Raw genomic sequence first — 15,589 nt, forward strand, 5'->3', positions numbered from 1 at the left:
GTAAATAGTAAAAAGTAAATGCGCGTCTGCTAATGTGCATGTTGAAATAAAGTGTGTGGTTGCTACAGAAGTTTGAAAATATTGAATACTATTCTTTTATGCTACATTTATTGTGCCCCCCCCCCCACACAGAAGGAAGGCCAAAGCTGAAATTCTAACCCTGAATCTCAGAAATATGAGACATATAACCACTCACCACTGTGATCACCATCAATTAATAAGATAGAAAACTGGAAAATAGTCTCAGCATCTCCTGATTTGATAATATAATGAATGATATTTGAAAGTCTTTTTTTTTTACTGTTATGCAGATTTCTTTTGGCTATATATTTGCATAGAACTTCCTGTGGTCATTGTATTGGGTGCCATCTTGCAAGTGTGAAGTTTACCCAATGGCCAATATTTCAGAAAGAAACACAATAAAAATCATATAAACAATCTCATGATACTTTACTGGCCGACAGCAGGACACAAGTGGCTAATGTAGTTTGATACAGTATTTAGAGGTTGTATTGCCCTTTATCTAATGATATACATATGTGCACATATGAAGACCTGTGCCACAAAATTAGCTCAACAAATATATGTAATTCACTCCAGCATCTTTTTTTTTTTTTAAATACAGAAAAGACAGTTTATCGGGATACTTAAGTGTGGCACAAGTTGAACAAAACATCAGCTAATGGGACACATTTGAAGCATTTAGTTACATGACTGTATATTGCTGCCAGTAAACACATGAAATAATAATCATTGACAAAACCCTTGAATGTAACAGTTGAGTGAATCGCCTTGTAGTCAGTGTAAATAAAGTGCAGTGGAACCTCCAAAGTTGAATGCCCTCAGATTGTAAAATATGGAATTCTGGGTCAAAAAGCTCCTAAAGTCATTCATCAGACTTCAAGATGGATTCCACAAGACTATTTTATGTTTTCATAGACACTACCATTATTTCAGTATTTAGACATTTTGGGACTTTTGTGCTTTTGTTTGGTATTGTGCGGTGAGTCTGTTTAAAAATTAGGTGGAACCATCTGTGCCGCTGTGAGAACGGGTCAGGTGATAGAGGATTAAAAAAAAAAAAAGCATAAAAGCGAACAAAAATGAGTAAATATGCCAGTCACGACATGTGCGCAAGTGAGCTACTGAAGCGATCAAAAGTGATTAGCTGCAAGGAACCCAAGCAAGAAAGATAAGCCTTGGGAGTTTTTGAAAAGGCAAAAGATTACCCCAAAATGGGACTATAGCTCCAAGTAGTTACAACTGCAGTACATTCAGCGTAACGGCGTAAGGTGCATTGTTTACTTGATCCTGAAGGCCCTTAAAGGGGAAATCCACTGGTTTGTATTAACAATGTATCCAATAGGTCATGTAATACTGTATGTACTCTATTTTGACAATACGATGTTAAATCCTCTCTCATTTAATAGTGTTTTGAGAATATTTTTATCGACAATTACGAATTTTCAGGGGCGCCGCCATTTTTGCGAGTCACATGACCTACGTGCGTGGATGTGATGTGTTACGTGCCGCAACAAAGGCTTGATACTATTTATGCCCAGTGCTGATTTCTCGGTTTTATCCTCATCTGATGAAGAAATGGAAGTATCAGTTGATCGGGAAGACGGGGGAACACCTCCATACACAGCCGTGAGGCCCGCCGGGGCCGGGGAGCGAGGTCACGGTTCCCCCCAGTCCCGGAGGTGTGGCACTCACGGCTGTGTATGGAAGTATTCCTCCGTCTCCCCGATCAACCGATACTGCTATTTCTTCATCAGATTAGGATAGTAAGTTTCTTTCGGCTTCTCCCATTTGGGGTCGCCACAGCGTGACATAAATCCGAGAAATAAACGCTGGGCATAAATGGTGTCCCGTGGAATCGAGCCTTTGTTGCGGCACGTAACGCGTCACATCCGCGCACGTAGGTCATGTGACTCGTGAAAATGGCAGCGCCCCTAAAAATCTGTAATTGTAGATAAAAATCTACTCCAAACACTATTAAATGAGAGAGGATTTAACATCACATTGTCAAAATAGAGTAGATATCACATGACCTATTGGATACACTGTTAATGCAAACCAGTGGATTTCCCCTTGAATGTCCTTCCATGGAACCCGTCGGTGGTGCAAAAATGGTTGGGGATCGCTGACCCTAAAGCACCAAAATCCAAATCAAGCTTCAAATGTTTTTAAAAGTGACAACACATTGGAATCAAATCGGAAAGAATCCACCTTGGAGGTTGCATTGTACAAGCATCAGTAAAATTTGGTTTAGCGCTTGTCTGGAGAGGTTGAGAGGTTTATTTGTGTCGGGAGTCACTCTTGTGCTTCAGTTCACAAACACGACCGGTGTTGCTACGTGGACAACTGTGAGAGAAGGTCACGACGGGCGCGGAAGCTCAACGGCGTGAGCGAGTGCGGTAAGAGTATGTGTGCTGCGTGGCGGGGCTCATGATGTTCTCCGTGATATACGCCACCAGCAAGCAGATGATGACCAACATCACGCAAATGGCCCCGCCGACTGTCGTCATGGCGATCACGATATCCTGCATCCCGGACGGCGGCAGGGTGAACTCCACGCAGTCCTTGCGGTCCGCCGCTCTCTGGTCCGCAGGGCGCAGGCAGATGCGGTAAGGGATGTTCTCGTGCAGCTCGCTCAACAGGAAGTCCTTGCACCCAGAACCGAGGCGGACCCCGGCGCACTCGAACTGAGTGTAGCTGCCGTTCCACCAGCAGCTCAACTCGTATCCCCCGCGCCTGTGGCGCCGGCCGCTAAAAACACTGTTTGCTTTTTCCTCTCTTGAAGAGTTTGTCCCAGGATCTGCGGTCCGACCAGGTGACCCCTGGACCGCTGTGAACTTTCCCCCTCTGCCCCACTGGAGTAACACGCTGCCATTGACGAGAATATTCGCAACCAGGCTCCCCGAAGACACGGCTGACCTGCACTCTCCTATGTGACACTTGTACCCAAGCAGCATGTGCCGAAAGCAGAGCGGCCCCCCGATGCCCCCTTCCGTGACTTGGTAGGCACACAGCGCCGACGAGGCCCCGCTCGCCGGGCTCCACTCGAGCGACGCCGCAGCCGAAGCGTTGCCGGGGCTCGACGAGTTCCGCCACGGCCTGGCGTCGTGGTTGAGCCGCCCGCGCTGCATCCCGGAATCCTCCTCGAATGGGGACTCGAACGACGACGCCGATGCCGAGCCGCTGCCGTGAGTCCCGTGCGGAGCCGTGCAGAAGAGCAACGCCGCTAAAGCGAGCACCGACGGCCGCTGTTGGCTGCTCATCTCATCTGCTCGGACGTGCTGACGGCGGCCATAAAATCGTATCAGATCTGCTTCGACGTGCGCGTGGAGGAGGGAAGCGCGTCCACGGCCGAAGACAGCATCTGCGACAGAGAAAGCGAGCAGCTTCCTTTCAAATCAGCCCGAGGTGCGTCATCGATCGCTTCGCCATTTAAGACCGGCACTTACTTCCTGGCTTACGGCGACAGTGGGTCTGTCTGCCGCCGGCCGCGTCTTCCTCTTGTCGTGTGCGCTCTGATGTCTACCGTGGGCGTGTGCACGCGGGAGGGGAGAAGGGTGGGGGGCGCACTGCCCGCGTGCGTGTGCAGGAACGTTTGTGGCCATCAACAAATCGGCGTGAGTCACAATCCCACGCAAGTGTTGCAAAAAAAAAAAAAAAGTCCCCAGCGCACATGGGCGTAGAAATGGTGTTTAGCAAGCAGAACCCCCCCCAACTACTCACCCACGCACACAACAACATGCGATGTCCTCACTACTGAGAATAAAGGACAAAAAAGTTTGCACACAGTTTATGCACCAATAAATGAGTTAAACCCTATGAATATACACTTTGTAGTTTGATCGTATTTTTTTTTCCTCCAGAGGGATTCCTAAGTTTGAGGTAATTCTATAGAGCTCGTGCACCTACGTCACCAAAGTCACGTGACTGGCCATATTGACGGTCGAGCAAAGCATTCTTCAATTTTTAAGTCGGAAAATATGTCTAGTAACACGACGCCCGGAATTTTGTTTAGAAGGTGATAATAAACGAAGGGATGTGGAAAAACGAGAGATACTTGGCATAGAGGACCCATATTTAATGCTGAAGTCGATGTTTTCGCCGAAACTGGACTGTTAATTCGCTTCCGCTTGTCTTGGACAACTGGATCTACACATGGATCTGGGGAGTAAGTTGTCGAGATTTACGGTGAACCTCTCTGTGACAGATGTTTTTTTTTTTTTTTTAAAAATGCATTGTTCTAAAATAAGTCCAATGCTGTTATTAAAAAAAAGGAAATAAACCACTGGGATAGGCTTCAGCCCCCGTACACGGAAGCGTGTTGCAGCCACACGTTAACCTACGTAAACATCACTGTGACCGACGGTTTATTTTCTTTTTTTAAATACGTATTGGACTAATTTCAGAAGAATGCATATATAAAAAAAAAAAACAGTCTGTTGGGGAGAGGTTTACCGAAGTTTAACGTGTGGCTGGAACACGCTTCCGTGTATGTTGGAGAGAACTCCCTTTCTTTTTTTTTACGCATTGTTCTCAAACGAGCCAACATGGCATTATAAATACTTCTTTGTAATTTGAGATTGAGAAGAATAATTCCTACCTGAAGTGACGTGATCGCTACACAGTCGTGTGTATTTGGTTGGGCACCATCCATCAACTTTAATTGCCGAAATCCATCGATCTTTTCACCTGGTATGCTAAAAAAGGATCTCTTTGAATATCTCTCTTGTCTGTTGTAACAACCAATAGCACGACAAGTCTCGGGCATTGTGAATATTCTCCTCTGGTTCAATGTCCCCCACACTGTCGAGCAGCTCTTTTTGACCTGCAAAATGGCGTCGTAAAAATGGTGACGTCACGTGCACGAGCTCTATACTGTACACCATTAAAGTGTTCCCCTTCATAATCACAGATTTTTCCGTCTTTATGCTTAGCCCAAAGCCCTGTATAAGTATAGCTTTGCTGCCATCTTGTGGCATCTATAGACAATTATAGATCTCTTTTTGGGAGGGAACGTGGGTGGTGTCAATTACTGCAGTATTTTTTTTTTTTCAGGTATATTTGTGGCAGGCCTCTGTCCTAACTTTTATTGAGGAAAGGGGCGTATTCACATGAGAAAAATCCCCCGGCACAACACCAAACCAAATGCTGAATGACATCATTCAGCGACGTGGTTAATTGCACCTTCTGGTGTCTAGTCGAAGACCATTTGATTGGTCAGCGTGTGACTTGTTGTGTTTATTGGGAGAAAATGACAATCTCAAAATGCTGTGCGATGATGCACACATTTCATCAAGTCACGACCGTGCGAGCTGACTGCGTGCAACCGCCGTCTGATCCCCGAAGAGGGACCAGAAAACAATTAGCACCGAGGGATGAGGACGAATTGCCGAGTGAGCAAAGGAAAATGCTGACGGCCCAAAGGAGTCAGGTGGGACTTCAGATTCAGGTAGACTGGATTTGAAACATAAAACATCTCACGGGGATTATTCAGCGACAGCGAATGACCGCAAAGGAGTTCTGCAGTCAAACATTGCAACGTTCTCACTTGTTTGGGAATAGGTCAACTAGTACAAAGTTATGGGATGATAAAAGCTAATGTTCAGGTGGCTGCTCGCCGATGCAGAACGAAGATGATGGAAAACGTCTGCGCATCAAACTAAATGAACCTTGAGGCTCGTCAGCGAGGGCGTAACATTGCGTGCGTGCGTGTAAAAGATAAAGGAGGCGGATCGGCCGCTTCCCCGGACGAGACGAAGCGTTCCCGTCTGCGAGCGCGGACAATGCCGCCGTGCACGTGAGGCCATGTCGGCCGCGCTGACCGTGGAAGCTGTTCTGTTTGGGGTGCTGGTCTTTTGCGGCATCCTGGGCAACTTCCTGGTCATCTTCGTGGTGAGAAAACCAAAGTTCAACCTGCTTTTAAAGGATTTGGTAGGCGCAAAAAGAAGGTAGAGCAGCGATGTGAAGGAACCAAAGCGCATTGATGGCGATTCTGCAACGGTTTGGGAGAGGCAATTTACTGTATTCCTCGGACTAATTTAGCATTTTTGCTGAGTCAGTTCACATTAGCAAAGGTCCGTGATCTTTATTTTGATCGCGTGTCTTGATTATTTTCTTTCTAGTCTTTGGTCTACGACTGAGATCCGTTCCTACAGTAGCGATTTAACTCGAATTTCCACTTGAGTCGGATTCCACCATTAAAACGCAGAATTGACATCAAAATACTTTCTATAAAAAACAAATACATTGAAATAAACAAGATGATGTACTTAGTATGGCTGCTGAGAGGTGGATGGAGAAGAAGAAGGGGAGGCTGTGCTTCGCTATTGCAAAGGAACATAGTCCTGAATCCTCTCCATCGCGACAAGTATCAAAGAACCTTGTTTGTGATCCAACATAGGAACGGAACACTTCACATGTGCTAAAATACGGACTTTGTCTTTAATAATTGTCACCACAGTCGACCGACTGAAGCCGCGGTGGTGTTGGTGTCTCTCCTTCCTCCGATCTTTTTATGATCTTGAGCTTCGTTTACATTGTAATGGATTTTCTTTCGGCTGCAGAAGCATTGCTAAAAGACACAGCTTTCTTCTTTGGGGCGGTAATGTCTAAAAAGGAGGGCGAAAAGTGCGAAAACTGGGACAAGGATTAGCCAGACAAAATGGCGGACGGGGGAAGGGTGTTGTAAAGCTGAATCGTCTTAAACCGAGGACTCCCTTTATGAATATTAGTATAATTGTAAATGGATAGCTAAATAGATGCAGTTCAGTTTGAATTGTTCTCCCGTTTCTCTCACTACGGCGTGCGGTGAGCTAGCTAGCCGTGCGTACGCGACGAAAACGCTTCTTCGCTGGACGCTCCAATTTACACAACAGTTCAGTTTTGTGATTTGAATCCGCGAGCAAGGAGGTGACGCCACGGAGGAGCCTGCCGCCCGTCCGCCGGGCCCCGAGGAGCGCCGGAAGGTTGCTAGCTCGTGAGCTAGCCCGTGTCCGGCGCTTTCAGTGGTTGAGAGTGAAGGCAGTGGCTTAATTTTTCATCATTTTGAAGCATATGCAATTTTTTTATCTTTAAAATTTGACAAACTTGTTAAAAACACGCTTCTTAGTGGTTTGCCCAATATAGAAGTAGAGAAGTTGAATCCAGTGGCGGTTCTTGACCAATTTTACTTGGGGAGCCTGAACTGGGGCAAACTTCCCCTCGAAAATGGCCAAAGGTTCAATCAGTTCTTCTGGTTTTCCCAGTCAGTTTTTTTTTTTTTTGTTTAATTATTATCTGTACTTCTGCTTACAGTAAGTACAGAATGTGAGTACGTTTGACGCCTTGGTGGGTAAACATCCTCTTATCTTCCTCGCAGGTAGTCCAGGCCGCCACCGAGACCCCGTCTCGGAGGCTCCCACCCTCGGATACTATTTTGGTGCATCTGTCACTGGCCAACCTCCTCACCTCGCTTTTCCGCACCGTGCCCATCTTTGTTTCGGACTTGGGCCTGGACGTGAGTCTGTCCCCGGGGTGGTGCCGAGTCTTCATGCTGCTGTGGGTGTGGTGGCGGGCCGTTGGCTGCTGGGTGACTCTGGCGCTCAGCGTCTTCCACTGCACCACCCTAAGGCGGCGGGGCGTGACCTTCGGACCCCTGGCCGTAAAGCGGGAGAGGCGGCGGGTGTGGGTCATCTTGGGGGTGGTGTGGGGGGCTAACCTAGCTTTCTCCACCCCCGCTCTGGTGTACAGCACCCACGTCCACAGCAACGCCACCGTGGAACTGATGGTGATCAGCTGCACCACCCGGCCCCTCCTGGGCTGCATATGGGAGTTCCCCTCCAGCCAACAGGGGGCAGCATTCGCCTCCGCTTCCCTGGCATTCAACGAGGTGTTGCCACTCCTGCTGATGGTGTGCACCAACCTGGCAACCCTGCACTCTCTGGCCAAGCACATCAGGGCCGTGACCGCGGGAGGGGAACACGGGGAGCTGGACAGACGCGTGTCCGGCGAGCGCAAGGCGGCTCACGTCATCATGTTGATGGTGTCGCTCTTCGTGGTGTGCTGGGTGCTGCAGGTCGCCGCGGTGACGTACTACAACCACGACCGAGGCCACCACGCCGAAGGGCTGCTGACTGTGGCCCATTTCGCGGCCTCGCTCTTTGTGGGCTTCTGTCCCATGGTGGTGGCCCTGGGCCACGGCAAGTTGAGGAGGAGAATTGTGGGAATGATCCTGGGCTGGTCGAAAGCTCTTAAACGGCACCGTGCTGACACCGAACGCGGGGTTCAACCCCAACGCGCAAAAGGAAATACAAACAGCACCGCGTTGGCGTAGTGGTTGTCACGTCTGCCTCATCGTCGAGACATCCCAGGTTTGAACCCGGACTCAGACCCTCTTGCGTGATACTCATTATATGTTCTCCCTCCGCTTTTGTGGGTTTTCTCCGGGTACTCTGACTTCCTCCCACCTCCCGAGAGCTCGCATGGGCCATAAATCGTCAAGGTAGATTTGGCGCTTTTGGGGCTATTATTATTCACCTGGTACAAAATATAGATATATAAAATAATGTAAAATAGAAACACTGAACTTTATTCTAGGGTTAATCAAAGGAACTTAAAATAACGTTACCCTAGCAAGTGTGTACAAACTCCTTAGTACGAGGAGTTTGTAAGAGGCCTCATTTGTTTTTACTTCCGCTCTATAAAATATATTTTCTTCGTGCTTGTTATAGTTCATATTTGTGGTGCAAAAAGTTGGAATGATTTATCTTGGTCTTAATTTTCTTTTTTTATCACAACAACATAGCACTTGGACAGGGGTGTGTAGACTTTTTATATCCACCGTATGGACCAGGGGTGTCAAATTCATTTTTGTCGCGGGCCACATTGCAGTTCTGGTTTCCCTCAGTTGTTTATTTTTATTTCCGCTCTCTAAAATATATATTACGTGCAGGTTATAGTTCATACTTGTGGTGTAAAAATTTGGAATGATTAATCTTGGTCCTGATTTTTTTTTTTTTTTTTTTACATCACAACAAACTAGCACTTGGATAGGGGTGTGTAGATATTTTATATACACTGTATAGACCAGGCATTTTTGTCACGGGTCACATTGTTGTTCTGGTTTCCTTCAGAGGGCCGTTCTGAATGTGAAACCATAAAAATCGTTTATCGCCTCATCATATCCATCCATCCATCCATCAATCTTCTTCGCCGCTTATCCTCACAAGGGTCGCAGGGAGTGCTGGAGCCTATCCCAGCTGTCAACAGGCAGGAGGCGGTGTACACTCTGAACTGGTTGCCAACCAATTGCAGGGCACACATAGGCAGACGACAGTCGCACTCATAATCACACCTAGGGGCAATTTAGAGTGTCCAATTAATATTTGCATGTTTTTGGGATGTGGGAAGAAACCCATGCAGGCACGGGAGAACATGCAAACTCCAAAAGGTGGGTTCATGATCAAACCTGGGACCTCAGAACTGTGAGGCCAACGCTTTCCAGCTGACCCACTGCGCCCCTCATCGTATTGACGTGAAATTTATGAATGACTTTCGGAATCACAAACCAAGGGTAATGGGTTTTTCAACTATTTTTCATATTTTGTGACATAAAAACACTTGCAATACCTCAACGTCATCATTTATGATATGACATTTTGTCATTTTGGGACAGATTTGAACAAGAATCACAGAAGTTGACATACATGATTTGCCTTCGCGGTCCAGGTAAAATTATGTGGCGGGCCGGATCTGGCCCCCGGGCCTTGAGTTTGACACCTGTGGTATAGACAAACAACCGTTCGCGCTCGTATTCTCGCCTGCGGGCGATTTGGTCGTAAATGAGCTTAAACAGTAGATTTTAGTAATTTGAGAAGAAGGCAGAGAAAATTTACGCAAAGATGACGAGCGCAAACAAACGCCGCACAAGAGATTCAAACCCAGAATCCCAGAACGGTGAATCAGATGTTCTAACCAACACCCTGCCGCGATCCCGGCACTAACCTCGGCCTTCACAGCAAGTCTCGCACAAAACTGGGATTGCCTTTTTTTTCTTTCTTTTTTCTCTGATACGTCCCTCGCGTCGGCTCCCTCGTCCGATCTCAGTGGGAGAGCGCCGACTTGACGAAAGAGCGCAGCCGGCGGTGGCCCACCGCCAGAACCATGGGCGACATGGCGATGAAGATGATGTTGGCGAAACGGGCGACCACCAGCAGGAACTCGGCCGAGGAGCCGCGGTTGTAGTTGAAGTAGTTGACGGAGATGATGCTGGTGCCCCACGACACGATGAACAGCATGATGAGCGCCAGGATCACCTGGGGGAGGAATCGTCGGCGCGGTGATGATGATGTGAGGTGGTCCCCCCCCCACCCCAAAAAAAAAAGCGCTGCGTGAGCCTGCGCATGGGGGTACGTCAAATAACAGTCCATAAGTCCATTAAAAAAGTGTATACTTATATGTTTGGGACAAGCGTATTAATAAGACAAACAATAAGCTAAATGATGAGTTCAAGTTGTGATGTGTGTGCGTGTATTTTTATTCTTTATTCTCTTTATTTTCCTTTCGTACTTTTAAGTTATTATGACGCAAGTTTTTGTGATACGGAATTCTGACCTAAAGCTAAGGGGCTGCTTATCTATCTATCTATCTATCTATCTATCTATCTATCTATCTATCTATCTATCTATCTATCTATCTATCTATCTATCTATCTATCTATCTATCTATCTATCTATCTATCTATCTATCTATCTATCTATCTATCTATCTATCTATCTATCTATCTATCTATCTATCTATCTATCTATCTATCTATCTATCTATCTATCTATCTATCTATCTATCTATCTATCTCGGAAAGCTGTACAAATATAATTAGACTAATAATAATTAATAATTTTTTGGGGTCGAAAAGTTTCATTTTTCTCTCTGGAAAATAGACGAACTTTTTATACGTGGTAGTTAGAGGTATACCGTAAATTTTTTTTACACGCTTTCAACCCTCCAGTTTATGCGGTTTAATTTGTCCATTTTTTTCCTAACGGCCGCAAGGGGGCACTCGATTGGAAAAGGTAAGAATGAGACCAGTGGTATATGTGCTGAGGAAGTGACTTTAACCGGCCCTGCTGCCGCGGCGCGAGCGTTAGCGCGGCGCTAGCATGTTGCTACTGTGTTACTGGCGTGTCACAGTGATATTTACCGGTAAGTTTTATTTTAATTGGCCCTGTTAGCGTTAGCACTAGCGTTAGCACTAGCATAAGCGCCGCGCTAGATTTAAACTCTTTTCTGTGTACCGTCCTCGTAAATATCTCGTGTTTCAATCTGGGCGCTTGTGGCTTTTACACAGCTGCGGACATATCTATGTACCAAATGGTATTTCCTTTACAAATGTACTCGCTGAGGCTTGTAACCAGGTGCGTTCTGTAGGCTGGGAATTACGGTATATGGTAGTTTTATCTAATTGGCATTTGGATAAAGAAGGTAGAGGGGGTTCTTGTAGGTGGTCCCTGCACTCGAAAGGTTTAAGTCCAGTCGCATTGAAACTCATAACAATGTTAATAAAACAACAAACTTGCGGCTATTGTAGCGAAATGCTTCTCACCTTGGCCGCTCGTCTCTCGGCCGGCACTCTCTTGATGACGTGGGCGTCTTTCGCCGAAGTTCTGCCGTGCGTGTAGAGCGTGTACAGCGAGCCCACGTTGGTCAAGACCATCAGGATGATGGGGAGGGTCTCGTGGATCACCATGGAGGTGGTGGCGTACGATAAGCCGCTGAAAGAAAAGGGGAAGTTCCACACGCAGCCCAGCAACGGGCGTGTGGTGCTGCTCACCAACATTAGCGTCTGGTGAACAGAAACAGGAGCGTTACTGAATGGTGCATGTAAAAAAATAAAAGTCTACACACCCCTCTTCAAATACCAGAACCTGAAATAAAATGAAATGAGTTGAGCTGTACAGGATAAAGGTCACATTCACGGTGGAAAAAGTTTTGATTACATCCAATCTTCCCTCGTAATTGCATGCAAAGCACTGTTATTGTAATCTTTAAAAGTAAAAAAGAAAAAAAAAAACATAAAGTGAAGAAAATAACTATTTGAACACCCCGCTACATTGTAAGTTCTCCCACTTAGAAATCACGGAGGGGTCTGAAATTTTCATCGTAGGTGCATGTCCACTGTGAGAGAAAAATCCAGAAATCACAATGTTTGATTTTTTTTTAACGATTTATTTCTGTGATACAGCTGCAAATAAGTATTTGAACACCCGAGAAAACCAATGTTAATATTAGGTACAGTAGTAGTTGTTTGCAATCACAGAGGTCAAATATTTCCTGTAGGTGTTCACCAGGTTTGCACACACCACGGAAGGGATTCTGGCCCGCTCCTCCACACAGATCTTCTCTAGATCAGACTGGTTTCTGGGCTGTCGCTGAGAAACAATACAGTGCAGTCGTCCTGTCCCATGTGCAGAAAAACACCCCCAAAGCATAAAGCTACCACTCCCATGCTTCACAGTAGGGATGGTGTTCTTGGGATGGAATTCATCACTCGTCTTCCTCAAAACAAGGTTAGTGGAATTATGACCAAAAAGTTCAATTTTGGTCCCATCTGACCACAAAACTTTCTCCCATGACTCATCTGTATCATCCAAATGGTCCTTGGCAAACATAGGATGGGCCTTGACATGTGCTGGCTTAAGCCGGGGAACGTTCCGTGCCATGCATGATTTCAAACCATGACATCTTAGTGTATTCCCAATAGTCACCTTGGAAACGGTGGTCCCAGCTCTTTTCAGGTCATTGACCAAGTCCTGTCGTGTAGTCCTGGGCTGATTCCTCACCTTTCTAAGGATCATCGAGACCCCTCGAGGTGATCTCTTGCATGGGGCTCCACCCCGTCATGTTTAGCTTCTTCCATTTTCCAATGATTGCTCCAACAGTGGATCTTTTCTCACCAAGCCGCTTGGCAATTTCTTTGTAGCCCTTTCCAGCCGTGCGGAGTTGTACAATTTTGTCTCTGGTGTCTTTGGACAGCTCTTTGGTATTGGCCATGTTACAAGTTTGAGTCTTACTGATTTTTACGGGGTGGACAGGTGTCCTGATGCAGTTGACGACCTCACACAGGTCCACCTGATTCAGGATAAACCACGGAGTGGAGGTGGACTTTTAAGGGTGGACTACCAGGTCTTCGAGGATCAGAATTCTAGCTGATAGACAGGTGTTCAAATACTTATTTGCAGCTGTATCACTCAAATAAACCGTTAAAAAAGGTCATACATTGTGATTTCTGGATTTTTCTTTCCAGACTATCTCTCTCACAGCGGACATGCACCTCCGATGAAAATTTCAGACCCATCCACGATTTCTAAACGGGAGAACATGCAATATAGCAGGGCGTTCAAATACTTATTTTCTTCACCGTAAACCCGCCGCTCACCTCCGTGGAGTTCACGTTGCCGTTCGTAGAGAAGATATACGCGGGAATGGAGTACAAAAAGTTGAGGAACCAGATGAAAGCCAGATTGAGCAGAAGGGTGTTATGGGCCCCGCGGGTGGTGCGAAGGGGGGCAACGTTGGGGGCCACCCGCCTCAGGGTCTGCAGGTGGAAGGCGCTGAGGAAGAGCGTTGACCACACGTTGACCGAGCGCAGCCACACCCACACGCCCATGAGAAACTGGCACCAGTCCTTAGATGAATACAGCTGTGGGAAATAGTAGACGTCGCACAGGTGAAAAGTGCAGTCATGAAGATTGAAGTCGGTCGACATCCGCCCACCTCCAGTCCCACGTCCGAGATGACCAGCAGCGTGTTCCTCATCACCGACACCAACAAATTGGACAAGGCCATGTTGATGATGATGATGTCCGAGTTGTGGCCCCGTCCGCGCTCCGCGTACACGCTCTTCCCGATCACCGCGACCACGGTGGCGTTACCCAGGATGCCCAGCACCACCAGGAAGATGTACAGAGCTATTTGGAGCGGGGACACCGAGATCCGGAGTCCCATTCCCACCAGCTCCGTGTCCCCCTCCATGGCGACGTCCGCCGCGGCCTTTTTCTCCTGGACTGTAAAGTTCTCGCGTGCCGCAGGGTGCTGCAACTTCATTCCTGCTGCCGATCGTGAGAAACCCGATCAGGCCGGTCGGCGGCTGGACCGATTTCCAGATCTTCTGTCAGGGTCAGCGGAGGAAGGCGCGGCTATTTGCGTCATCGAAAAGCAAGAAGAGGGCGACGTTCCTCGGGGGAGCTGAAGATGCCCGCTAATGAACCACAAGTGATTAATCAGCTGATTGGTCTGAATGAAAACTGCGTCCCTTGCACTGCTTCAATCCCGAGGGGAGGAGGAAGCCAGTAGGCTCATGTGACATTTTAACAACTCCAAACGCAGGATTATTTGGGGAATAGCAGGAAGTGCGTGTCCAGTAAGTAAATAGCGTGCGAGCTCCTCAACTCTGATACGAGGGATCCAAATGAACCGATGTCTTGCGTTTGAGGGTGTTTCAGTCGCTTGGCAGTTTATGTGAGCTGGTGTTATTTTTCTGTTTTCGTAAAACTTGACGGTAGCCAGGAATCTTCCAGAAAACAAGAAGGGGGGGGGGGGGGAATATACAGTATAGTGCCGGGGTGTCAAACTCATTTTTGTCACGGGTCACATTGTAGTGATACGGTTTCCCTCAGAGGGGCCGTTGTGACTTTGAAGTCATGAAAATCTTTCGCCTCATCATATTTACGCATGAAATTTATGAACTAGTTTTGTAATCGACGGCACGCTGGATCAGCTGGTAAAGCGTTGGCCTCGCAGTTCTGAAGACCTAGGTCCGATCCCGGTGTGATGGTCTGAGCGCTCCCCCGTGCTGAAAAGTCCCCTTGTGTTTAACGCACATGCGTTACTATCAGGGGAACTCTGGGTACATACTAGACGGTTACTGGCAAATCCTCCGCTCTCCTTTAAAAAAAAAAAAACAGACAAAATATGCCCTTCGTTATTGTAAAAATTAATGGATTAAATCACCCCCCCAAAAAAATGTAATAAAATTTTTTTAAATAAATGTTCTTTTTAATAGTTTTTTTTGTCAAAAAATTGAATTTGTCTCCTGAAAAATAGACAAACCTTTTCTATGTGGTATTTAGAGGTTACCATAATTCCCGGCCTAGAACCCGCGACTTTTTTCACATGGTTCAGCTGGTAAATCGTTGGCCTCGCAGTTCTGAAGACCTCGGTTCGATCCCGGTGGGACGGTCTGAGGGCTCCCCCGTGCTGAAAAGTCCCCTTGTGTTTAACGCACATGCGTTACTATCAGGGGAACTCTGGGTACATACTAGACGGTTACTGGCAAATCCTCCGCTCTCCTTTAAAAAAAAAAAAAACAGACAAAATATGCCCTTCGTTATTGTAAAAATTAATGGATTAAATCACCCCCCCCAAAAAAATGTAATAAAAATTTTTTAAATAAATGTTCTTTTTAATAGTTTTTTTTGTCAAAAAATTGAATTTGTCTCCCTGAAAAATAGACAAACCTTTTCTATGTGGTATTTAGAGGTTACCATAATTCCCGGCCTAGAACCCGCGACTTTTTTCACATGGTTCAGCTGGT

At 46.6% G+C, this 15,589-nt stretch overlaps 3 protein-coding genes across 5 annotated transcripts; 1 reads left to right on the plus strand and 2 right to left on the minus strand.

Moving 5' to 3' along the window:
- Positions 1–2,062: 2,062 nt before the first annotated feature.
- On the minus strand, positions 2,063–7,415 carry fndc10 (fibronectin type III domain containing 10). Its single transcript, XM_061833071.1, has 2 exons — positions 3,471–7,415; positions 2,063–3,385 (listed from the first exon to the last, which is right to left on the minus strand). The coding sequence occupies exon 2, from the start codon at positions 3,282–3,284 to the stop codon at positions 2,400–2,402; it is 885 nt and encodes a 294-aa protein (XP_061689055.1). The 5' UTR covers positions 3,285–3,385; positions 3,471–7,415; the 3' UTR covers positions 2,063–2,399.
- LOC133507724 (olfactory receptor class A-like protein 4) lies at positions 5,174–10,115 on the plus strand. 3 transcript variants are annotated; one of them, XM_061833069.1, is made up of 3 exons: positions 5,174–5,452; positions 7,379–8,369; positions 10,105–10,115. In XM_061833069.1, the coding sequence occupies exons 1-2, from the start codon at positions 5,174–5,176 to the stop codon at positions 8,330–8,332; spliced, it is 1,233 nt and encodes a 410-aa protein (XP_061689053.1). In that variant the 3' UTR covers positions 8,333–8,369; positions 10,105–10,115. The 3 variants fall into 3 exon arrangements, with proteins under 3 accessions (XP_061689053.1, XP_061689052.1, XP_061689054.1); XM_061833068.1 differs by lacking the exon at positions 10,105–10,115 and having other exon boundaries at positions 7,379–10,064; XM_061833070.1 differs by lacking the exons at positions 5,174–5,452; positions 10,105–10,115 and adding an exon at positions 5,827–5,913 and having other exon boundaries at positions 7,379–10,064.
- LOC133507726 (olfactory receptor class A-like protein 4) lies at positions 10,098–14,873 on the minus strand. The gene is made up of 4 exons (XM_061833073.1): positions 13,771–14,873; positions 13,433–13,696; positions 11,600–11,839; positions 10,098–10,313 (listed from the first exon to the last, which is right to left on the minus strand). Exons 1-4 carry the CDS (start codon positions 14,098–14,100, stop codon positions 10,101–10,103), a joined length of 1,047 nt encoding a protein of 348 aa, XP_061689057.1. The 5' UTR covers positions 14,101–14,873; the 3' UTR covers positions 10,098–10,100.
- Positions 14,874–15,589: the final 716 nt, after the last annotated feature.

Source organism: Syngnathoides biaculeatus, chromosome 10 (assembly GCF_019802595.1).
Source record: "Syngnathoides biaculeatus isolate LvHL_M chromosome 10, ASM1980259v1, whole genome shotgun sequence".
NCBI classification, from domain to species: Eukaryota; Metazoa; Chordata; class Actinopteri; order Syngnathiformes; family Syngnathidae; genus Syngnathoides; species Syngnathoides biaculeatus.